Source organism: Hemiscyllium ocellatum, chromosome 49 (assembly GCF_020745735.1).
Source record: "Hemiscyllium ocellatum isolate sHemOce1 chromosome 49, sHemOce1.pat.X.cur, whole genome shotgun sequence".
Lineage (NCBI taxonomy): Eukaryota > Metazoa > Chordata > Chondrichthyes > Orectolobiformes > Hemiscylliidae > Hemiscyllium > Hemiscyllium ocellatum.
Genome location: NC_083449.1, coordinates 9736895 through 9763279, shown reverse-complemented (window position 1 = coordinate 9763279; position 26385 = coordinate 9736895). Strand labels below are relative to the sequence as shown.

At 41.4% G+C, this 26385-nt stretch overlaps 1 protein-coding gene across 1 annotated transcript; it reads right to left on the bottom strand.

The window, feature by feature from the left end:
- Positions 1-214: 214 nt before the first annotated feature.
- Positions 215-22218, bottom strand: LOC132837097 (uncharacterized). The gene is made up of 9 exons (XM_060856789.1): positions 22118-22218; positions 16837-16872; positions 14725-15021; positions 11117-11446; positions 8190-8279; positions 4020-4047; positions 3793-3845; positions 2331-2365; positions 215-984 (listed from the first exon to the last, which is right to left on the bottom strand). The coding sequence occupies exons 1-9, from the start codon at positions 22146-22148 to the stop codon at positions 856-858; spliced, it is 1029 nt and encodes a 342-aa protein (XP_060712772.1). The 5' UTR covers positions 22149-22218; the 3' UTR covers positions 215-855.
- Between the last annotated feature and the right edge of the window lie 4167 nt (positions 22219-26385).

Genomic DNA, 26385 nt, shown 5'->3' with positions numbered 1-26385 from the left:
GATATTAGTGAAATAGATTCTTTTTTTCCCCTGGCCATCAGCATTAGTTTCATGGTCATCATTATAATCATAATTATAGGTTATCACCGAATTCAATTTCGACCCTCTGCCATGGCAGGCTTTAAATCTAGTTCCCAGATCATTACCTGGGTCTCAGGATTAATAGTCTACCGAAAATGCACATCACACTATGGAACTGCCTTCCACAAACCACTTTTGATACTGATTGATTTATTTTATTTAAATTATCGATACGTTTCTGTTAAGCAGATGTATTAAAGAGTTAGGGACCAAAGGTAGCTCTACGGAGTTGGGTAACAGATTACTGGCAGGACTGGCTGAAGGGCCTGAATGGCCTATTCCTGTTCATTTGATATTCTTAACATCTCCTATTTGTTTTTATTTTAAACATTTGTTTAGGAATTTATCAGTGTATTATTTTCCTCTATATTTCTTGTGTATCTAAATGCTTTCACTTTTCTGGAAGCTTTTTGCCATGCGTATTCTCTGGTGTACATAAATCTTTGCAGCATTGGACCCCGTTGGCATATACTTTTCTAACTGAGATGGAAACCTTTCCAAACCAAGGAAAATCTTGCTGAACTCACTCTCTCTCATATTCCGGCCTGACCAACCTTCTGAGTGCAGAATGAGGCTTCCGGGGGAAATCTTGCTGCATTTCAAGTTCTGGCAATGCTCCAAAGCGACTTTGAGTATTCAGGGAACCAGGTGTGGATTACCGCTGTATCAGTAGGTGGAAAGTGGGGTGTGGGCTGAATTCATTCACCAGATGAGTTTCAGCAAGCAACATGACAGAAGCAGAATGCAACCGTGGAGGCGGGAGTACAAAGGTTGTTATGTTTTCACGCCCATGTACACGCAGGGCTCTTCCCTGACGACTGAGGCAGATTCACTTTTATCCATGTTCAAGACTGCATAAGTAACTCCTTCACATTTCTTGTCATCCACATCGGAATACTCGCCCTGCATTGAGCAAACATGCAAAGTGGTGTTTGTAAATTATACACTGATACACTTCTGTTACTCTCAAAAGGTTTTGTAAAATTTGTCTATCTATAACCACCTGCTGCTTCCTGTCAATCCCTTTCACACCAACCCTACACACTGTAGTTTATTTTTGTCTTTTCAGTCTCTCAATTTGCACGAGAATTCCAGAAGGTATTGTTAGTAAGATTGCGGATGACGCCACAATTAGGGCTATTTGTGAAGAAGGTTATCGAAGAGTACAATAATATCTCGATTAGATGGGACAATGGGCCAAGGAGTGGCAGATGGAGTTTAATTTGGATAAATACAAGGTATTGCACTTTTCAAAGGCATTCCAGGGTCGGACTTACACAGTTACTGGTAGGGTCTTAGGAGTGTTACCGATCAGAGGAACTTCCGTGTGCAGGTGATGTCGCTGGTATACAGGGTGGTGACGGTGTTGTTTGGCACAATTTGCCTTAATTTGCCAGAGTATAAGAAGTAGGACATCATGACGTATCTGCACATGATATTGATGAGGTCATTTTTATAAAACTGTGTATAATGTTGGTAGCCCTGTGACAGGAAAGATGTTATTAATATAGAAAGGGTACAGAAAAAAAGAAATCCAAGAATGTTACATGGATTGGAGGGTTGAGTTAGAGGGAGAGGCTGGATAGGCTGGGACGTTTTTTTCCCTGGAGCGTCGGAGACTGAGGGGTAACATTATAGAGGTTTGGAAAATCTTAAGGGGCGGAGATGAGAGTAAATAAGGTATTTTCTCCAGAACTGGGAATCCCAAACCTAGAGGGCATAGGTTTAAGATCAGATGGGAATAATGTAAAAAGGCCCTAAGGGTGGTTTGTATATGAAATTAATTGCCAGAGGAAGTGGTAGAGGTGGGTACAATGGCAAAGTTTGAAAGACATTCAATGAATAAGAATGCTTTAGAGTGATATGTGTTAAATACAGGCCAATGGAACTAGTTCAGTTTAGGAAACCTCGTTGACATGGACAAGTTGGGCAAAAGGGTCTGTTTCCATGCTGTGCAACTCTATGATTGGCGCTTTTCAATGTGCTTCCTATGTTTATCTCTACCTCCATATTTCGTTGCTGTACCCGTCACTCACACCATCACTTGTCTAATTCTCCCTCGATTTTGTGTTTATTTTTTGCATCCCTCTCCATCTCACTCTCTGTTAATCGATCTATACTTGTCCTAAACTTCCTCAAACTCCAAGTATATTTTGGATTCCGGGACTCTCTCTCGAAAGGAGAATCTAATCAGACTTTCTGGAGCAAAAAAAAAGTGATTTGTGTTTGATTAATAATTGTATGCTTACCGCGGGGTTGTAATGGATCAAATTGGCGTTGCCACCTGCGAAAAAAGAAGCAAAAAAGTTGAGTTTTTCTCTGCCCGTTTTAGCAGTGACACTCAGTAGTTCATGTTGTCAACTGTTTGTGTGTGCTAATTCCTGATGTCCATTGAAATATAGGCCCAAAATATTTTTTTTATTGTATCCGCAACCTTGCGAGAGAGAGAGAGAGACCTCTGGTAGTTCATCCAGATAGTCATCACACCTCAGAGGAGGGAAATGTTGAAATGTTGAAAAGAACAGTTCTCAGGCATCTTTGAAATTGAATCCACATTATTGGTGGCACCCACCAGTCATTAGAGCGAATCTCCCTTGCATAGCCTTCAGTCTATTAAATGATGGCAAATAATATTTATTGGATCTATAATCTCTCAACCAGGGTTATTCCTGGGATGGTGGTATTGTCTAATGAGTTAAAAATATTACGACCTGACTCACTGGAGTTTAGAAGAATAGAGGCAATCTCATTAGATTAGATTAGCTCCAGTGTGGAACAGGCCCTTCGACCCAACAGGTCTACACTGACCCTGCGAAGAGCAACCCACCTCCCTACGTTCACACTGACGAATGAACCTAACCCTGCAGGCAATTTAGGATGGCCAATTTACCTAATCTGCACATCTTTGCACTGTGTGAGGAAACTAGAGCACTCTGGGGAAACCCACACAGACACGGGGAGAATGTGCAAACTCCACACATACAGTTGTCCAAGGCTGGAATGGAACCTGGGTCCCTGGCAATGTGAGGCAGCAGCGCTAACCACTGAGCCACCATGCCACTCGGAAAGCATTGTATGCTGCGAGAGTGTTTCCCCCACATTGAAGCATCTCGAACCAGAAGGCACAGTCTCAGAATCTAGGGGTGTCAATGGATGACTGAGATGAGCAAGATTGTCTTTTCTCGGACGTTTTAATGTCTTTGGAACTTCTTACCACAGAGAAATGTATGTGGGCGGCACATATATTTGTGGGCGGCACGGTGGCACAGTGGTTCAATTCCCGACTCAGGCGACTGACTGTGTGGAGTTTGCACATTCTCCCCGTGTCTGCATGGGTTTCCTCAGGGTGCTCCGGATTCCTCCCACAGTCCAAAGATGTGTGGGTCAGGTGAATTGGCCATGCTAAATTGCGCGTAGTGTTAGGTAAGGGGTAAATGTAGGGGTATGGGTGGGTTGCGCTTCGGCAGGTCAGTGTGGACTTGTTGGGCCGAAGGGCCTGTTTCCACACTGTAAGTAATCTAATCATTCAGATTATTTCAATGTTTGTTTCTGATGATGTGACGCTGTCTTAACATAGAGTGAACAGGAATGAAGTTTACAATTTCTCCACTAAAACCATTTACACGTTTATCACCTTAATAATCACAAAGAAAAATGTAACTTTTTATAGCGATCACTACAACTAGTCATTAGCATCAGTGATATACTTACAGATGCCATCATTGTTTTTACTGTGTCTATTTTGAACTGTTCGCGATGCAGTCCTGGAACATAAAGATATATATTGGCTTAAATGTGTTCCCGATGCAATGGGAGTTGATGGCACAAAAGTCATCATGGAATAAATACGAGACCTAAAGATGTGTTAATGCACATCTATATATGTTACATAAAGTCAAGTATCAGGAAAAAAAACAAGAGTCATTTAAACTTCTCACCTCTGAACATTTCGATGTTTATTTCGACCTGAGGGATGTAAAACAACAAGGTAATGGTGAAATACCACAAACATGATTGTCGATGTCAATAATATAACACAAAGGCCTGCAGGGTATTGGATATCAGTATCAAAAATCAGAGAATATTAAATAAACACCGCCGCTATGACACTAGATGTATACACAGAACAAACAGAAATCTAAAGCTCAAAGGGGAGTTGGGAGTCCGGGTTCAGGATTCTCTTTAGGTGATTGGGCCGGTTCACTTGGCAGTTAGGAAGGCAAATGTATTGTTAGCATTCATTGCTAGAGGGCTGAAGTACAAGAACAGAGATGTACTACTGAGGCTGTATAAGGCTCTGGTCAGACTAGATTTGGAATATTAGGATCAGTTTTAAGCCCTGTATGTGTGGAAGGATATACTGAGGTTGGAGGGTGTCCAGAGGAGGTTCACAAGAAAGATCCCATGGATGAAGGGCTTGCCATGTCACAAGTGGTTAAAGAGTAGACATGTAGACGATGTTTCAGGAGTAGGAGAGACAAGGATCCGAGGGCACAGGCTTAGTGTGAGGAGATGACCCTGGAGGAATTTATTCAAACAGAGGATGGTGAATCTGTGGAACTGATTGCCACAGAGCGCTGTGGAGACCACGTCATTGAATTCCTTGAGAACAGAATTCGATCAGGTGTTGAGTGGGAAAGGTGATCCAGGGTTACAGGTAGAAGGCTCGAGAATGGGTTTGAGAAACACATCAGCCATGATCGAACGATAGGACAAACTCAATGGACTGAATGCCCTAATTCTGCTCCTTTGTCTTAAGGTCTTATAGTCTGTTCAAGGTGCTTGGCAGAGTCATTGCTGAGAAGATGATTCCTCCTTATGTGAGAGTGCAGGATCAGAGGGTACAGTTTCAGAATACAGGGGCACCAGTTGAAGAATGAGATGAGGAGGGATTCCTTCTGTCAGAGGTTTGAGAGTTTTGGAACTCCATGTCCCAGAGTCTGTGTGTGTGTGTGTGTGTGTGTATGTGTGTGAGTGTGTGTGTGTGTATGTGTGTCTGTGTGTCTTTGTGCACGTATTGGAGGTGTCCACAATCCTTGTGCATATTGAAGGCTGAGATAGATTCTGGTGAATGACGGGTTACGGGCAGGAAAGTGGATGTGAGGACTGAGGGGTCAGCCATAGCAGAAGTGGGTACTGCAGATGCTGGAGGTAAGAGTCAAGATTAAGTGGTGCTGGAAAAGCACAGCAGGTCAGGCAGCATCCAAGGAGCAGGAAAATCGATGTTTCGAGCAAAAGCTCTTCATCATGGGTTCAGCGAATTATTCTATTTGTGGATCAGGTTCCAGGAGCCCAACAGTATACTCCTGTTCCAATTTATTTTAGTGTTTTGGACTTGAAATGCTAACTTTGCTTCTATCTCTCACACTCCACAGATGCTGCCAGACCTGCTGAGTTTCTCCAGTGATTGCTCTTTAACCGAATTATTTTCGGAATGCAGCATGAAATTCGTTAATTTTGAAATGTAAATGAAACCTCCTAAAATGAAACGTTAAATAAAACTTTGAATATTTCCACTTGAAATGTACAAAGAGGAGAACAAACGCTATACAATTACGTTTTTCCTGTTGTAATTTAGAACACCCGCAGAGTAGATAGAGATGATTATCCGTGAACCTGCACTGACACTTCAAAGAGCATTCCATCCACACCATATACCTGTAACCCCATACTTCCCATGACTAGTCCGCCTATACCACCCACCATCCCTGGACACTTTAGCATGGCCAATCCACCTAATCTACTTATCTGTACTGTCTTGTAATGACTAGATAATCAGCCAGTCAATAAGCCATCGTCCCTTGCTTCTAAAACAGTGTCTCACGGTGAATGTTGTGAAATGACTGTATGGAACAGTCCGTTTGATGAAAATGCTCTTAGCTACATTTGATAAAGGCTGAAATCCATATAACTACCTCTAGTCCATATCCCCTTCAGAGCTTTACTCAACAAATATTTCTCTGTCTCACATTTGAAATTGGCGACGGATGCAGCATCCACTGCCTTTTTGAAATAAGCTGTGTGTCTATATGGAAGGAAAAGAACCGCAACTGGACATCTGCTATGAATATGTTAATGGCCCAGGCGGCTGGACAAATCACATGGGTCGTTCTTTATCACCCTTAATTATTTTTGTCTTTCTGTACACAGAATGTTTATTATGAGGCCTTCACTGAAACATGACGAGGGGTTTGTGTGTTGACAGTGTTACTGGGACACTACTCCAGAACTGACAGCAACATACCACGTGACTCCATGTGCCATCTCTTGCGACGCAAGTCCAAAGTCTCGAGCTATAATTGGAATCTAGTGATGAAATTCTCCTCAGTTGTGGTTGAAAGCTGATCTTTATTTTATTTAAATTCATTCGTGGGATGTGAGCATCTCTGTCCCGGCCAGCATTTATTATCTCTGCTCTTAGGGACCTCTTCTCTCAAAGTGAATTAACTCTCCTGAGGTTTCAGAAAAAACACTTTTTTACGCTCCTCTCTGAACACATTAGCTGCTACTTTTCCTCACGTCTACATTTCTCTTTCTAACGTAAACACTTAAGCATCAGGGTTTTAATGACCCCAATTCAATGAGTGTGAACAGAAAAATTTCCAGATATGCCAGTGTCATTTTCACTGAATCACCTAAAACGAAATTTTAAAAAAACTGTCTTGCTCATCTGAGCACGCAACATGAAAAGTATTTGAGTCGTAGAGTAACAAACATTTCTGTTCAACTTGTCCATATCGATCAGATTTCCCTAACCAAACTAGTCCTATATACCTGCATTTGCTGCTATCTCGCTAAAACTTTCTGATTCATGTACTTGTCCAAACGTCTCTTAAATGTTGTAATTGGACTCGCATCAACAAAACTTGTCCTGGAAGCTCGTTCTATATATGCACGACCCTCTGTGTTAAAAAAGTTGTTCCTTAAGTCTCTTCTAAATCTTTCTCCTCTCATCTTAAATCTATGCAGTTCTGGTTTTGGTCTCCGTTACCCTGGGGAAAAGACATTGGCTGTTCATTTTATCAATGCCTCGCATGATTTTGTAAATCTCTGTAAGATGATCCTTCAGCCTCTGACATCTGGGGAAATAAATCGCAGTCTACCCAGATTTTCATTGTAAGTCAAACCTCCAATCCCTGCAACATTCCAGCACGGTGGCTCAGTGGCTAGCACTGTTGCTTCACAGTGCTAGGGACCCGGATTCGATTTCAGCTTCGGGTGTCTCTCTGTGTGGAGTTTGCACATTCTTCCTGTGTCAGCGTCTATTCCCTCTGGGCGCTCTGGTTTCCTCCCACAATGCAAAGGTGCGCAGGGTAAGTGAACTGTTCATGCTAAATTGTGCATATTGTTCAAGAATGTGCAGATTACGTGGTTTAGTGTAGAGTAATCGGGTAGGGGAATGAGTTTGGGTAAGATATTTTTCAGGGGGTCAGTACGGACTTGTTGGGCCAAAGGGCCTTTTTCCAGTGTCGGGATTCAATGAAACTATGCCTCTGCAAAACTTTTTTCACCTATTCCAGTTGAACCACATTTTTCCTACAGCAGGACGACCAGAATTCTACACAGTATTCCAAATGTAACCTCACCAATATCTTGTACAGCCGCAACTTGACACCCTAACTCCTATTCTCAATGCCCTGACCAATGAAGGTGAGTGTGCCAATTGCCTTCTTCACTAACATGTCTACCTCTGACGCTACTTTCAAGGGACTGTGCACCTATACCCCTAGATCCTCCTGGTCAACAATACTCCCCAGAGCCCCTTTGAAACCATATTTTCAAGTAGTATCAATATATTATTGAACTTGGTCACATTTAGCTATCCCCTTTCCACTGGGAAATTTTCAAAGTGAAAGAAATCACAGGAACAGGAAAAGACCCAACAGTCTGTTCTGGTTTAGAACTGTTCTAATGCCATTTCATCAGCACTTGCCCTGTAGCCTTGGCATCACAAATGCACATATAAACATGTTTCTCCCACCCTTAAAGGAGTGAGTTCTACATTCCTCATTATAATCTAGATTATTCCTGCTAAATCCTCACCATACCGTCTCTCACTGCTTTCAAATCCCTCCTAACCAGTTGCATTAAAAATTTCACTGAATTACCTTTCTTGATAATTATGAGGCACAGCACCCCAAGTAAAATAATGATCATAGCAGCACATCCCAGTCCGGTGTACATTCCTGGCTTGGCGCCTATGCAATGTAAAGCAATGGTGTGACATTAATGAACATGAAATAAACATCAACATATCCCACTGACAATGATATCCGTCTTGAGGCATCAAATGTTCTATTTTATCACACACATTCTGACTTCAACAGAAAATACAACAAGTGGACACTTCAAATCCTTTCACAGCTTAATGTTCCTGACATTTAATTAGGAGAGTTTATCTGGTCGATCTTAGAGTGCTCACCATGTGTGGCTGCAGAGTGAGATTTACCAGGATGTTTTCTTGGAGGCTGGAGAGTTTCAGTGATGGAAGTAATTTGCACACATAGAGATTCCGTTCGTTAGAGCAGGAGAGTTTAAGAGAAAGGGACATGATTGAGCTGCTTAAATTGATGAGGACTATGGTTAGGGTAGACAGGAAGAAGGGATTGATGTGATGATTGAATGGAGAGGCGCGGAGTGCTATCTTGAAGGTAAGGGGTAGAAAGCTGAGACGAGATGTCAGAATTTTTGGGAACACTCAGAGAGCAGTGGAAATCTGGAACACTCTGCCTGTAAACATGGAAGAAGCACAAATCTTCATCATACTGAAGGAGGAGGTGGATGTACACTTGCGATGCCAAAGCAGACTAAGCTATGGGTTGGCCAATGGGTTCAGAGAATCCTTAGCTGTTTGTTTTTGACCAGCACAGATTCGATAGGTGGAAGGTCCTGTTTCTATGTTGTAGCTCTCTATGACCCAAGGACATGCAATTCCAGAACTCCCAGTCACATCAATATTACCCAAAATCATTCCCTGGGTATGCCCACTGTTCGTTATTTTGATTACTTCTGCTCCTCTGGCAAATATTGTTGAAGAAATTTCACGTGCTATGGTTAATTCGGGGATATGCATCTTTCCACCCAACTCAAAAGCAACTGAGGAATGTTTGCTGAAGACTAGGGACCCGAGTGATCTAATAGTCTTGTTTCATAATGCTTAGAAAACTCTCTGTCAAAGCCACAGCGGTTATATCCTATTGAACAATGGCAGCAGCATCTACCATTGATTGTGAATCAAGATAAAGTCAGCCAATTCAGAAGTACATAGCCACTTACCAGGAGAAGGGATTTATAACCAACGCTCAGACCTTCGATCAAATTGCAATCAATTAAAATGAGGGTATAAGACAGGCTTAAAATATGAAGCACCATGACACATTCAACAGTCTTTTTGTAATGATAAAATCAGACACAAATTAAACTAGTCGTTTCCAGGTTGTAAGTTTGCTCACTGAGTTAGAAGGTTTGTTTTCAGACGTTTCGTCAGTATGCCAGGTAACCTCATCAGTGAGCCTCCGGTGAAGCATTGATGTCATGTACCACTTTGTATTTGTATGTCTTGGTCCGTTAAGGTGTGTGATAACTTTTCTGGTTCTTTTTCTCACAGGTTGGTAAATAGGGTTAACATCGATATGTTCATTGATGGAGTTCCAGTTTGAATGCCAAGCCTCTAGGAACTCTGTCTCTGTTTAGTCTGTCCTAGGATGGCTGTGCTGTCCCAGTCGAAGTGGTGTCCTTCATCTGTATGTAAGTATACTGGTGATGGTGCGTCATGTCTTTCCGAAGCTAGTTGGTGTTCATGTAAATTCAAAGCCAGTTTTCTGCATGTTTGACGGGTGAAGTGTTTGTTACAGTGTTTGCATAGTATTTTGTAGATGACATTCGTTTTGCTGGTTGTTTGCATAGGGTTCTTTAGGTTAATCTCTCACCCGCTGTTTCAGTGTGTTATTATGTCGATGAATGGCTTTTGCCCGAAACGTCGAGTTTCCTGCTCCTCAGATGCTACCTGACCTGCTGTGCTTTTGCAGCAACAATTTAATCGAGACTCTGGTAGGTTTGTCGGCTACCGTGATGTCAAGGAGTCTGAGTAGTCTGGTCGACACTTCAGAAATGATGTGTGAGAATGTGGCTAGAGTTTCTGGGTGCATTATATCTGTTTTTTTTGGGGTTTGTTGTTTAGGAATAGAAGCACTGTGCTTATTGAATATATTGTACAATTCTTCTTGAATATCTTCTCCAGATATCTTTCTTCTGCTGTCCCTGGGTGCTACAGTGTGTTGTGGCCCGTTTAAGTAATGCCCAGACATTGCTCCATTTGGGAAGATTGCTTCTGTATTTGAGTAGCTGATGTGTGTGTGTGTTGCTTTCCTATCAACTCTGTTCTGACATTTTCCATTAACCGCTCCTTTTGTTGCAAACTGCTGTTGCATTTCTGATGGGGCGACTCTCCCAAGCTGCCCCTGGCCGCACCAGGATGGGATTCAGCACGGCTTTCACATCATGTTGAATGCATACATGCCAGCACCAATGTCGTTCAGTGCAAGCGTGCAGGTGAGTGTTGTGGTGCTGGGGAGTGTACGTGCGGTCCGAGTCATTTGCCTCTGGTGAGAAACAGACCGAAAAGAACAATGATAACAAACATTTCATAAGCTTACTTATTTCAAAGATGTGCCTCATAGGAGTGAAAGACATGACGAGCGCAGCTCACTGCGTCAATGAATGTGGGAACGAATGTGATTTGCATTCCTAGAGGCCTGGCATTCAAATCGGATCTCCATCAATGAGCACATCGATTTGGACGCAATTTACTAACTTCTGAGACAAAGAATCGGAAATGGCATTACCCAGCTTAACAATCTACGATACACAAATAGAAAGCAGACAGAACACCAGTGCTTCACCAGAGGCTCACTGATGATGTTACCTAGCACATGGTGATGGAATGTCTGAATGTCTCAGCAAGCAAACTTAAAACCTGAACATCAACCTGAGCTACAAATCTTCTCAAAAATCACTAACACATGTAATACATTACCTTTTGATGGGGGTTCCATCTCTCTTTTCTCTGTGACTGAAACAGGTTGGCTGAACGGGGAAAGGATGGGACACCCATTAACCTCTGTTTGATATCGACAACTGTAGTTTCCTGTAGAAGAATATTCATGGGCACTAATGGTAAAGGTGGAGGCATCTTCGAGACCAGGCACATGACGATGCTGAATAAAATTTTCCTGTTGGCTGTTGTATAAGTAGAATATTCCTCCTTTGGACCGAATCTCACCCTTGCAGGAAATCATGACATTGTCCGTGTTTGAATTCACAGCGGAATTTGCCAGCACTTTGATAATTGGTTTGGAGAGTTGATCTGTCACATCATTTTAAAATGAAGTGTTTTACAAAACATTTAGTTATACCTCCAAAAGCAACACTTAAATGGTGAAAAGTGCAGAAGAATGCAATTGTAAAGTTCAGAGAGAGAGAGAGATCTTAACAACACTAATTCCCGAACTAAATATATCAACATGATCAGTTGTATTGAAAAAACTTAATTAATATCAACTTACATCATACTATGACAGACAAAGCAATACAACGTTAGTCAGCATCTCTTACGCGAAAAAAGATGTTCTGTGTGAAGCATCATAAATGTCTCTCACATTGTGACAGGGTAATATTTCAATACATAATACTCCTGAAAAAGTGCAACAATAATATTTGAGAAGTTTTATAGCTGTTGAGAATTAGAAGTCACCTTAAACCTGTGTTACCTCAGCCTACCATTCTTGGCATTTCTTGCGTAGAATCAGACTTTATCTAATTGTGCCACATCAGCAAATGTGAGCAAGTCTCTGTATGAAAGCCAAGGAGAAATCATAAGAAACATCAAGGATTTGACTCAGGTGACCCCCATTTTCAATGCAGTGGATCGATGTGAAAAGGGGGTGCTAACAGGAGTTCCCCTCCATCAGCCCCAGGATAGAACAAACAGTGTTGATCCCAAAGATTATGAGAGATCTCCATCAAAGACCATAGGATCACACTGACGTGTGAGTGCGCTGGCTCCGCACCTCGTTTTTACAGAATGCTCCGGATAGGGAAAATAATTTATGTCTGCCCCGTGGGTAGCATATGTCCTTCCTTTGCCTAAGTAATGATTACACTGTATCAAAAATTCTTACAAATGGCTGATTGCATGTAATCGATTGTGATCATGAGCGTCTATAAAATCCACGTTGTGAAATGTTAAATGGACCGGAATGAGATTGACGTTGGGACACATTGATTTAGTGATTGCTGACAGTAGTCTGCATCCCCATCCCATGCGGAAATGAAGAGTGTACTTGATGTAGAGTACAATGCTGCAAAGAGTCTTGAGAAAGATTGCTCTCAGGCCCTGTTCATCACAGCTGGTAAGTTCAACCAGGCCAACTTCAAGAACATGACCCCAAAATACCATCAGCCCACCTTCTGTCACACTGGAGGCCCGAAAATTCTTGGTCATTGGGAGACAACCATCAAAGGCGCCAAATGCTCCATTCCATCTACATTTTGGTGAACCAGATCATAATGCTGTGCTCCTATTCCCTACTGACAAACAGAAATTGAAGAGAGAATATCCAGTGGAGAAAATAATGTAGTTTTGGTCTGAGATAAGGCGAAGCTTCTAGTGGACCGCTTACAGTCACTGGACTGTCCTTATTCAAGAAATTAGCAGCGAACCTCAGCAAAATGCCACTCTGTTTAGACTTCAGTCGTAAGCATGTAGAAGACTGTGTGTTAAAATGATAATTCCAGTCTTCTCCAACGGTAAACCATGGATGAACTGGGAAGTCCACTCCCTATTGCGGGTCAGAGGTTTTCAACTCGGGCAACGTTCACCTGTCCAGGAAATCCAGGTACAACCTCTATAAGGAAATCAGGAATGCTAAGAGGTAACACCAAGCTAAGCGCAAGATCCAGGCCAACCACACAGACACCTGTTATTTGTGGCCAGGCTTACACAAAGTAAAGCGAAATTGAACAGAATTATGGACAAAAGTACACCCCAAATAGTGAGGTCAGCGCATTCTATGCTCGCTTTGAACAGTAGGCCAGTGAATTAATGTCACCTCTCCCAACAGTCTCGGATCAACCATTACCTACGGCCACTGCCACAGACATTATATCAGCCTGCTTCAGTGTGAATCTATAGAAAACGACAGGCCCGAATGGAATCCCTGGACATGCCCTCAAATCCTGAAGTGACCACCTGCGGAGGGAGTACTGAAATGCATCCTTAACGTCTCCTTACTATGATGTGACGCACCCAGCTGCTTCAAGACGTACACCACCATTCTGGTGCCAAAGAAAAATCATGCAGTGTGTCTCAATGGCTACCGCTTGGTGGCTGTGACCTACATAATTATCCATTATCTTCAAGCGTTAGGTCATGGCTCACACTAACTATAGCCTACCAATTACCTTGATTCTTTACAATTCACCTTCCAGCACAACAGCTCTACTACAGATATCACCTCCTAGCCCTACTCTCATCCCTGGAACTTCTGGATAACAAAGACACTTATGTCAGGTTCCAAATTACTGACTACAGCTCCACCTCCAACGCCATAATTCCAAACAAACTGATCTGGATGCTCAATCAATAAGAATAGAAAACAATATCTCCTTAACTATAATCCTCAACACCAGTCAAAGCTGCATACTCAGCATCCTACCATTCTTCCCTATACAATCATGACTGGGTAATTACATTCCACCCCAAATCCAATTACGGATGTGCTAACAATACTACGCTTATAAGGTGGATCTCAAACAACGAGGAGACAGAACACAGGAAAGAGATTGTGTTCTTAGCTGTATGATGCACAGACACAATCCCTCCATTAACATTAGCAAAACGAAGGAGCTGAACATTGACATCAGGAAGCAGAGTGTTGGGCACCCCCTGTGTGCTTCAAAGGTGCTTAGCAGGAGATGGTGCAAAGTGTCAAGATGTGGGGAGTGATAGTCATGAACAACCAGGTTCTTATACACCCACGTCGACGCGATGGTCAAGAAAACATAGCAACATCTCAACTTCCTCAGGATGCTAAATGAATTTGGTATGTCCACAAGTACTCTTGCCAGTTTTTAGAGAGGTGCCACAGAAAGCATCCTATTTGGACGCATCACTGCATGACATGTCAACTTCGCAAGGAATTACAGAGAGTCTTAAACACAGCTCAGTCCAGCTCACAAATCTGCCTTCCATCCATTGACTCCAACTATACTTCCTGCTGCCTCCGGAAAATGGCCAACATGATCAAAGATCCCTCCCATCACAGGTATATGCTATTCAACTGGATAGAAGATGTGAAAGTGTGAATGTATACGCCATCAGATTCAAGGACAGTTTCTTCCCTGCTGTTTTGAGACCTCTGAATAGATGTCTCAAATATTAATACTGATCTCTCTTTCTCACTATTTACTTTCTCTATGGTGCAACACTCTATTCTTCACTCTGTTTTGCTACCCTAAAGCACTTTCTATGGTAAGATCTGCCTATAGAGCATGCAAAACATCATTTTTTCACTGTATCTCGGTACACGTGACAACAATTAATTAAGAAAAAAACACAGGGGAGGAGTGGTGTTAATGCCATACCTTTGACGTGTATCAGAATGGGGTCAGTCAACGGTGATTTTCTCCATGTCCCATTCACCGACATGAATAAACATTCACATGTGTACCTTGATTCACCTCTCTTTGAGGGTTTTAATTGTGAAGATGTTTCACATTGTCCTTCAGAAAGATCTATGAACCTGCAGCTGGGATCATCACTGTAACAAGAGTGTATCCTTGTGACTGGACATTGACAGGTACACTTCACCGATGCTGTCTCTCCTTCTAAAAACACCTCATACTTTGGATTCAGAGACACAACCGGCTTTGGTAAATCATCTGAGGAATGCAATTGAAGCATTTTATCAGCAGAATATGCTTAATCAAAATGTTAGAACCTGTTATAATAAGCCGACTTTTTGTGCATTTAAAGATCCCACATTCATGGGTAATGTCTGGAATGTGTGAAATCTTAAAAGGTATCTCTATCTGAAATTAATTGAAGGTGCATGGGAACACATGCCTTTGTTAGCTGAGAGTTTAAGAGCAGGACGTTGATGCTGGGACTGTATGAAACATCGGTTAGTCCATTCAACGAGACTAACATATGGTGTCCTGGAATCAACATTCCAGGAAAAGTGTGATAGCACTGGGAGAGGACGTGGAAGGAGATTAACTAGGATGTTGCCTCAGGGCTGGAGAGTTTCAGTATTGGAAAGAGATTGGACAGACTGGGGTTGTTTTCCTTAGAGCAGAAGAGATTGGGGGGGGGGGGGGGGGGGTGGTCATGGTTGAGATGTAAAATGAGGACCAGAAATAGGACAGACACGAAGAAACCTTTCGCCTTTGATGGAGGGAGTAAAAACTGGGGTGGGGAATGGGCGTGAGGGGAAGGAAGGTGCATACATCCAAGGTAAAGGGCAGAAGGTTTAGAGAGGGATATGAGGAAACCCTTGTTGTGGTTCTATTTGCCAAGCTGGGAATTTTCTAGCCCTGTCTAGGTGACATCCTCAGTGCTTGGGAGCCTCCTGTGAAGGGCTTCTGTGATCTTTCCTCCGCCGTTTGTAGTAGTTTGAATCTGCTGCTTCCGGTTTTCAGTTCCAGCTGTCTGTTGCAGTGGTCGGTATATTGGGTCCAGGTCAATGTGCTTATTGATTGAATCTCTAGGAATTCCCTGGCTGTTCTCTGTTTGGCTTGTCCTATAATATTAGTGTTGTCCCACGACAATTATAGGACAACACTACTATTTTAGGACAACACTACTACTATAGGACAAGCTAAACAGAGAACAGCCAGGGAATTCCTAGAGGCATGGCACTCATCCACAGATTCAATCAATAAGCACATCGATCTGGACCCAATATACCGACCACTGCAATGGACAGCTGGAACTGACAACCGGAAGCAGCAGATTCAAATCACTACGAATGGCGGAGGAAAGATCACAGAAGCGCTTCACAGGAGTGTCCCAAGTACTGAGGATGTCACCTAGACAGGGGATGAAACGTCTGCAACACAAATTCCCAGCTCGGTGAACAGAACAACAACAATGAGCACCCGAGCTACAAATCTTCTCCCAAACTTTGAAGGAAAATCTTGCTTACACCGAGCTGGACAAGAATCAGGAACTTACTGCCCGTAACGGTAGGAGAGGCGAAAACAGTCATCACATTGAAAAAGTGTTTAGATGTCCACTTAAGACGCCAAGGCTATGGGGCCACGTGCTAGGGAAATGGGATTTTGACGAGAGTAGATCTGATGGATTAAAGAGCCTTTTGCTGTACTGCAGATCTCGACGACTGTACGATTCTAAGCTTTACAATTTTTAAAAAGATACTAATGGCCATAATACAGTTATGAAGTTTCAAACAACAGAACCTGACAATGTAACCATGACCATGTTGAACATTGTAATTCTCACAATGTTGGTTATGGAAACTGCTGAGAAATAAAATCAGCAAATCAGCGGAATTTCGTGACAGATGCAAAAAAGAGAGAAATGAGAAGATTAACTTTTAAAATGATGTCCAGAAAGCTGTACACAAATTTCAGCATAAAGTTTGGTAAGCTGCTTATCATCAGTTTTACTGATAATCAAGTGCAGACGTATTAACGAAGTAATTTTGATGTGAATGAATTAATGCTTATACTCACATATCTCCTGCATTTCGACCAGCACTTGGAAATGAACTAATGGAAAGCAATAAAAGAATAGCGTAATATTAATATTTTTCTCTTGACAAATCTGGAGGTTGACATAGATGCAAATTTCTGTGATCTGACATTTGGATGGTAGAGGTCAGAGAATGGAGTGTAAATTTTTGCAAAATCGTGGAACATGTTTAAAATTGGTGTAATGCTTGTTAAAGATACTATAACAAAGGTTGAGTTTTAGCGGGCATTCCTTCAGAGAGTTTTGTTAATATGTTACATTTGAATGCTGTGCACACATAATTTAAAAATCTGATTATAAATAATAGTAGTGTAGCAGTGCATGAGCTATCTCATCACCACTCTCCTACCAGTCTGCATTAATAAGGAATAGACAAAAAAGAAAACAACCTGGTCTAGCTTTCAAAATAACAAATCCATCAATACATTAGCATGAGTGACTGTGATTGAAGTAAAAAGATGTCCAATTATTTTGTGGCTAGTTAGGAAACAGCACGGGGGAAACCGTCATTGGTGTGAATTAATTTTAGAACACAAACTTATAGTCAACATTTTTGCCACGTTGTAATCAAGAAAACGTTGATGCAATAAATGTGGATAATGTCACAGATGCACAGGCATACAGAACGGAAATAGACCCTGCTGTCCAACTCACCCATGCCAACCAGCCATCCCAACCTAATCTCGCCCCATCTGCCATTTGGCCCATGTCCCTCTAAATCCTTTCTGTTTATCCACCCATCAGATGCCTTTTAAATGTTGTTTATCGGACCTGCGTGCTCCACCTCCACTGACAGCTCACTCAATACACGCACCATTTTGTGCTTGATAATATTACTCATCAAGTGTTTTATGAAATATTCCCTCTCTCACCTTAAACTTATGTCCTCTAGCTTTGGATCCCCATCCTGAGAATAAACAACTTGGTTATTCACACTACCCATGCCCATCATCATTTTATAAACTCCTTAATATCACCCCTCTGCCTCCAGCACTGCAGGGAAAGAAAGCCCTAGCCCATTTATCCTCTCCCTATAACTCAAACTGACCTGTTCTGCTGTTACATGTTCTTCTTCATTCTAAAAGTTGGATATCTTATCTGCACCCACTCAAGTTTGACATAATCTTTCCAAAGAAGAGTGACTAGGATTGTGGTCAATATTCTAAGAGGGACCTCAACAAAGTGCAGTACAGCAGCAACATGACATCCCAAATCATTTACTCAATGTTGTGACCAATGAAGATAAGCATGTTAAAGGCCTTCTTCACTACCCTGTCCACCTGTATCTCCACTTTCAAGGAACGGTGTACCTGCCATGTCAGGTACTTCTCTAAAATACATAAAGGGGCAGCTATCCTCTATGATAAACACACCATTGGTTATTCTATACGATACATGTGGGGCCACCTATCTCTGTAATACACCGGTTTAACCTTCAAGGAAAATGATCCAGAAAGTCAATCCCAGTGAAACTTATGCAGATAATCGCACAAGATGCCAAAGAAATTTCAGAGATGTTGTGACAAAGCCACAGCATTAGTAAACTTATGATTGAAACAAAACTACTGGGGACCGCCATTCTCTATAATACACATAGGGACTGCTAATTAGTAATAAACTAATAATGAGCAATTAAACAGTTTATGTGGAGACTCAACAATCAAATCACCATTAATATGCAGCGTGTGTACAATACGTGTACAATACAATACATGTGTACAATACGTGTACAATTCCTAAGATAGTGCATTGAGGCACCAACCTGGGATTGGACCAGGTTGAATGCAATACTTTAGAGTTAATTAATATTTGATCTTTAAATATGCCTATGGGAAGTAGTGACCATGACATCGTAGAATTCTGTGAAATAGTGACTATATTGTTGCCGAGCTGTATTTCAAGTTTGAATGCGACATCATTCATCTGAACGCTGAAAGAAATATGGATATCAAAGGGATAGTTCATCGGGAGTAAATTTTGCCAATACGAGATGGGGAACTTTATAAATAAACACTTCAGGTTCGGTCGAAGATTCATATTCCTTGAGAGTACAAATGGAATGGTGCATCTAGCAAGGTGCAGAAAAGACACCCAAATTATATCAGTTGAAAGCAGGCAAATTGTAAGACTGCTAGAAACAATGGGAAGCCTGAAGATTGGGAGTAATTAAGGACCCAGAATAAAAATATCAAGAAATTGTTGAGGAAAGGAAATCATACAAATCCAAGCAAGTGATGAATACAAAGATGGATGGAAAAGTATTTTTTTAATGTGACAGTGAAAGGAAAATAAATGTGGATCCATCACAGATGACGGTAGGAAAATTGCACTAGCAAACAGGACGGTACAGCTTAGCCTTTCAGAGATCACTGGACCATGCAAAACAGGCCTTTCGACCCTCCACCTACCCCACCATTCAACAGTATCATGCCTGTTCAGACATTCTTCACATTCACTTTCTCACCCTTTCCCTGACAGTTGATTCCTCAATGAACAAAAACTCTATCCATTTTCGCCTTAAGCATACACAAGGACTCTGCCCCCCTCCCCCCCCCCCCCCCCCCCCCCCCCCCCCCCCCCCCCCCCCCCACCCACACACACACACAGCTCTTAACAGCAAGGAGTTCTAAAGACTCGCAATTCTCTGAAAGAAGAAGCTCCTCCACATCTCAGTCTTCAATTGGTGCTACTTTATTCTACAACTATGCCGTTTTGTCGTAGATTCGCCCACGAGGGGAAATGTCCTCTCAGCATTGACCTCCATCAAGCCCCTTGTTTCAATTAGATCACCCCTCATTGTTCTAAACTCTAGTGAGTAGAGTGCTAAATTGTTTAACCCGCAAGGAAAATGAGCCAGGAAATCATCCAGGTGAAAGTGATGCAGAGAAATGTACAAGGTGCCAAATGAATTTCAGAGAGGTTGTGACAAATAAAAAGTGATAGACGATATAAAAATATTGAGAATGAGGGATATTAAATATCCTTAACTGATTGATGTTAATGATGGTGGTGAAGAATCAGCAAAAAATAATTGCCGCATTGTAGGCTATCTTTTGTAAATCTGTACATTCTGCAACTGGTCATGCTGACTCAACGATAGTTAACATGAAACCTTACACAGCAAGGAAAAGGGGTCAATGGCGATCTTTGTAAACTTGATGATCAGAATAGAGAACATGTTAGAATCTAATAGGGAGAATCTAGTAACAGAGTGGAGCAAAAATATTAAAATTGGACAGAGCCAACATTGTTGTGATAACAGAACATTGAACATTAAAGCGCAGTGCAGGCCCTTCAGTCCTCGATGTTGCGCTGACCTGTGGAATCAATCTGAAGCTCTACACTCTAATCTCATCCAATTACCTACCCAATGACCATTTAAATGCCCGTTAATGGGAATCATGCTTGAGAAAACTGATGGAGCATTTTGAGCATATTCAGCGCAACATTTGTAAATGAAAAAGGGAGAAGTGAATAGCTTCTGAGAAAGCTTTTCATAAGATCCCACACAGGCTGCCAACAGAAATAAGTACAGATCATGAATTGAACAGTAAGGTTTGGAAATTGCTGAGTATAGAGAAAGCAGAAGGTAGGAATGAATGAGTCATTCTCAGGAGGCAAGCTTTTCTCACAGGTCATCATAACCATAAGGCATCATGAGTCTGAGATCCTGGAAGGTGTCAGCATAGGCAGCCAGAGTGGTGAAGAAGGCATTCGGCCTACAGCATGGGTGTAGAATATAGGAGCAGGAAAATCTTGTTGCAATTTTACAGACCATGGGTTAGATCACAGATGGAACACTGTGTGCAGTTCTGGTTGCCACTATATTGGAAGGACGTGATAGCACTGGAGAGGGTGCAGAGGAAATACACTAGGTTGTTGCCTGTGATGGAAAGTTTCAGTTTTTTTGGGAAACGTTTGATAGGCTGAGTTTGTCTTTCCTGGGGAAGAAGAGAGTGGGGGGAAGTGGGCGGATTTTATTGAAGAATACAAAATAATGAGGCATAAACTGAGGAGGATGTTGAAATCCTTTCCCCATGGCAGACTTGTCTAAGATCAGAATCCTTAAGCTTAAGATAAGGAATAAGTGCCTTTAAGGGATCAGGAAACTTTTTGTTTGTCCCAGATGGTGGTAGAAAAATGGGCCGGCCTTGCTGAGAGGTTAATGTAATCAGATACTATTACAACATTTATTCAGCATCTGGACAAACACTTCAAATAGCAGGGTAGTGTGGTCTATGGACAAAGTGTAAGAAAATGGGATCCGTCAGTTTGTCAGAATGGACATGGAGGGTGAAAGGACCTGTTTCAATGCTGTATGACTCCATGTCTCTGATTCTGTGACAAGGATTAGGCCAATGACTCGGCAACTTTTCAATGATTTGGATGACGAGGCAAATGTTAATAATTCCAACATTGATGAAGGAGTAGGGCTATTCAGGTTCTTAAGTGATGTTGTTGCAAATTCAGGAATGTGAATACCTCATTAAAGTCTTCAATTCTTGTACTGTCAGCTCGCATCACCTTTTCCTCCCATAAATATTCCGAAACCTATCTGCCTCAATTTTAATACATTTAGTCATGCAATACTTTGCTTTCTCTGTTGAGAACTTTATGGAAGTCCAATTTAGTTCAGTCTGCCCCACGGTAACATTCACTCCTATTCTGCCCCTCAATTTGAGTCAGGTTATCTTTGCTTTGACCACATATTAGATTGCATTTTCCATTCAGTTACTTAATTAATTTCTCAGATCAAAGTTCACAATTTGTAGTCACTTCAACGTGCTCTACCTTTTCACAAAAAATCAAATCAACGCTAGTTTTTTTCCGAAGTAAGTTCATACATCATCTAGAATTTCATCAGGTTTATAAAGACATCTCTCTCTCCTTCTGTATCTTATTGAATCTGCTCTTGACCACTTTACATTCAGTCACGATTACAAATCTATTCCTGCATCAATTGTCATTTTATTTTGTTTTCATTCGCCAAACTTGATGAATGACCCTTTTATCCTCCTTCATCTTTAAAAAATGTTACGGGCTTTGTTGGAATTTAAGAAGACAGGTTTGATCAATGTGATCAACATTATAATGTTTCACGTTTAAAAATACTGGGCTGCAATGTTTGAAGGTGTTCATTAAAAAGTTAAACGCAGCTAAAATCTTTTAACGAACTTCTGCAAAAAAAAACAGTTCCTGATTTATGCAAAGTAACTTATTACTTAAAGTAAACTTTGAGGAGTTAAAGGACCTGATACTCACCAATTTCCAGAAGGATTGAAAAAGCAAACATTTTCTGATGAAATTCACAACCAATATTTTGAATGGAAAGATCAGGGTGTTGATTTTCTTTGCTGCTTGTCTTTCTGACTGGTTGGAAGGTAGCAGTCTGCCTTGAGCAACTTCCTTGCAGAACTGAGATGATAACATAAGTTGTCATGTGGTTTCTCAAAGCTATTCCTGTCATCCATGCTCATGCGTCAAAATATTGCTACACATTAAAAAAAAACATGTTTGGGCAGTCAGCACAAAAGCAGTGTATGGAAGTGAGAGAGCCCCAAGATCCCTCTGCTAGCTTATAAACGGGCCCAACTGTAGCTCAGTTGCCAGGAAAGCTGGCCTCTGATGCATGTTCGGCAGAATAGAGGCATGGACTATTTTTAAATGGGAAGAAAATTCAGAAATTGGAAGTGCAAAGGGACTTGTGAGTACTAGTCCAGGTTTCTCTGAAAGTAAACTTGTAGGTTGAGTTGCTAGTTAGGAAGGTAAATATAATGTTGTCATTCGTCTCAAAAGCACAAGAATATAAAAGCAGAGATGTACTTCAGAGGCTTTAGAATGCTCCTGTCAGACCACCTTTAGAGTATTGTGAATAATTTGAGTCCCATACCTCAGGAAGGACATATTGGCCCTGGAGTAGGTTCAGAGGATGTTCACGAGAATGATCTCAGGAATGCAAGATTTAACATATTAGGAAGGTTTGAGGACTCTGAGACTATACTCCATGGAGTTTAGAAGGATGAGGGGCGAATCTGTGAAACTTCCAAAATACTGAATAACCTGGACAGAGAGGACGTTGGGAAGGAGAGAATTGGCAGGAGAGAATAGGACCCGAGGGCGCAGCCTATGGTTAAAGTGAAGGCCTTTTAGATTAGATTAGATTAGATTACTTACAGTGTGGAAACAGGCCCTTCGGCCCAACAAGTCTACACTGACCCTCCAAAGAGCAACCCACCAATTCCCCTAGATTTACCCCCTCACCTAACACTACGGGCAATTTAGTACGGCCAATTCACCTAACCTGCACATTTTTGGATGGTGGGATGAAAGCGAAAGAAACCTACGCAGACACGGGGAGAATATGCAAACTTCATACAGACAGTTGCCTGAGGCGTGAATTGAACCCAGGTCTCTGGAGCTGAGAGGTGCATTCTACATCAAGTGCAGTCTTCACTTTCACATGGGATGCTGGGATGTTGGCCGCTGTTAGCAATCACTAAATCGATGGCCTCCATTGTGAATCCAAGTACAGCGCATTTCAATGTTTTGCAAAGTGCTTGATGTTGATTTTACAGTGGCTCGTGATCACTGTAATTGATTACAGGAAGTCAACCATTTGTTGAAGCATGTTGCAAAATGACATTCTCCCAGCTACGATATAATGTTCAGTGTTTATTGAAGTTTTTATTTCAGTGAAAATGGCCAGAGATGTGGAGTATGGAAAATAGAACCGCAGTTGTCTAAAGGAGCTCCAAGGCAGTCGAAGATTCATTTTATTCGAGCACATGTTAATTGTAAAATGAACATATTTTATTATATCTCATCCATTTCGATCATATTTTAGCAACATTTAACCTTCATAATACTTATCTGATTAAAATAGCTCCCTGTTACCTTTCAATTCAATGATCAGAACACTGGCTAACTTATTCATGTTGAAGGTTTGCTCAATACATTCAGTTCAGCAGCTTCATCCTGGCCTTTCCCTCCACTGTATGGTCAGGAATGGGATGTTTGGCGATGATAGTATAATGTTCAGCACCATTCGCCACTGCTCAGATACTGAGACAAACCATGTACAAATGCAAAGAGATCTCAACAATATCCAGGCTTGGGCTGAAAGCAGCATGGCAAGCACTGACCATCTCTCCAGAGATGTTTTCAGATCTGCTGACTTTCTCTGGCAATTTATGTGATAGGACAAGCCTTGTGGAATGGAGATGAGCAGGAATTTCTTTGTCCAGATGGGTGCGAATCGGTGGATTATGTTTTGCTGTAGAGAGTCGTGGGGGTCAATGTATTGAGTGTCTTTAAGACAGAGATAGATAGGTTCTTGATTGGTGGGGGGATCAAGCGTTACAGGGAGAAGGCAGGAGAATGGAGTTGAGAGACATCAGAGCAAATGATGGAGCAGGCCCAATGGGCTGAATGGCCTCATTCTGCTCCTATATCTTTCAGCCCTCTGTCTGCTAGACCAGGAAAGGACCATAGATTTACATCACTGTAGGACATTAATGAACCTGGTGTGAGAAACAACAGGGCAAATCATTTAAAGAAAGTGAAAATAATGAACTCCCTTATGGGACTGTAGAGTAATCAAATGATATGTCACATACAGCAGCATGTCACGGTTGTCTCTCGGAGGAAATAAGTTTGCCCCACTCCAATGCCAATTGTTGATTCTTCCATATGTTTATTTTCTTCGGCAACTTGTCCATTTCACAGTTGAGAGCCACAAGTGGATATATTTATGCAAAAGGAGAACTTTCCACTTCTCAACCTCTTACAGAGTGAAAGAAAGGTTGCTCATTTCCACCTTCTACATTTAGTTTGCGATGACGATTCTTGCAACTTCCCCAAACGGAAACTGTGCACCTATCTCTATTTCTGTGCAAATAGCTGTGGCATTGAGTATCTCCCACCAACATCCTGTCAAAATGGATTTCTTCAAAAAATGGAAATTCCATCATCTCGTATCCACCCAACTGAAGGAGGGTTATTTGTCATTTGAACTAGCTTTATGCCATTTTCATATGAAGTCTCTCCAAGGTTGTTAAATAAAACAGGACAAAGGTGCTGGAGTTCTGAAACAGCCACAAACAGAACATTTAAGAAGAGTTCGAAACAAATGCTTGTACTTAACTGCTCGTAAATAGTCTCTTGAAGCCAAACTTGACCTTTTTATTGTTGATCACTACTAATCAAGTCTCATTCTGCAAGTACGAACAGTGCATCATTTCATTGCTCTCATGTTATTTGTAAATTTTAAATGTACTCATTTTGTCTTCATGGTATTTATAAAAGATTCGTTTTCTTTTAATGGCCTGCTTAAAATTGCAAGCTAGAAATAATCAAAGAGTTTGCAAAGGCTTTTTGATTTCTTTGCAAATTGTGCAAAGTTCAACAATAAATTAATGGCTCCACGTATTTGCAGCTTTCAATGAAAACCAGTGAAGAGTACGTGATTTATAAAATACTCGAAAGCTCACCATCTGGGCATTTTTGGAAACAGCAATTAAAATCAGCAACTATAGCAGGTTTAAAACTGAAAGGGACAAACCGCAGGTAATGTCAAATACACGAGAAAGAATAAAATAGACTAACAAGCAAAAGCAGGTATCCAGCTCTTAAACTTGACCATATCTCTTTTTAGGTTTAAATACTGGAGCTAAAAACTTGTCACCTGGATTCTGGTTTTAAAATCATTAAATTTCTCTTGTATTTAACTCTTCATAAATTAATGAAGAATATCTCTTGACCTGGAGGAGCAAGTACAGTGTGTGATGAACACACATCACAGAAAAAAAAACGTGCTGTATTGCTGTGTTTGTCAGTAGAATTGAACCCGGGGTAAACTGAAAGACAGCCTCATTGAACTGAGATGAGGGGGAATTTCTTACACCAGAGGCAGGTGAATCTGTGGAATGCGTTGCCACAGAGGCATGTGAAGGTCATGTCATTGAGTGTATTTAAGACAGGGATAGAGAGGTTCTTGATTTAACGTATTAAATGTTGCAAAGAGAAGGCAGGAGAAACATGTCAGCTACAATCAAATGGAGGAGCAGACTCAGTAGGCCGAATGGCCTAACACTGTTCTGATGTTTTGTGGTCTAACATGCATGCGTATCATTGCCTGTGCTGTCATGGTTTATGTCGAGTTTAGGATTTAGAGAAGGATAGAATACATTGGACCACATTACTTATTGTCTAAGTAGATGTTTTCAAAATAATTATTAACGTTACAGAGACCTACAATATATTATGAGGCTCTTCAGCCTATGGATTCTGCATCCCTCAAAAACAAATCAATTCCACTTTACCAGCACTTGGCACATTGCCTTGGCAACGCAAGTGTACATCTAAATCTTTCTGCAACGTGATGAGGATTTCAACCTCTCCCACCCTTACTGTCAATGAGTTCCAGATTCCCCATCATCCTCTGGGTGCAAATGATTTTCTTCGCATACCCTCTGAACCTTCTGCCTGAGTTGTTGTGTTGTTGAGTTGTCGAGTGTTTAGCATCCTCAAGA

Coding starts and splice junctions, on each gene's coding strand:
- LOC132837097 (XM_060856789.1), bottom strand. CDS start 22,148: ATGTTTGCTTTTTCAATCCTTCTGGAAATTG. Junction 8,280..11,116: donor GATGGAACCCCCATCAAAAG/GTAATGTATTAC, acceptor TACATTGCATAG/GCGCCAAGCCAGGAATGTAC. Junction 985..2,330: donor TGATCCATTACAACCCCGCG/GTAAGCATACAA, acceptor TGCTCAATGCAG/GGCGAGTATTCCGATGTGGA.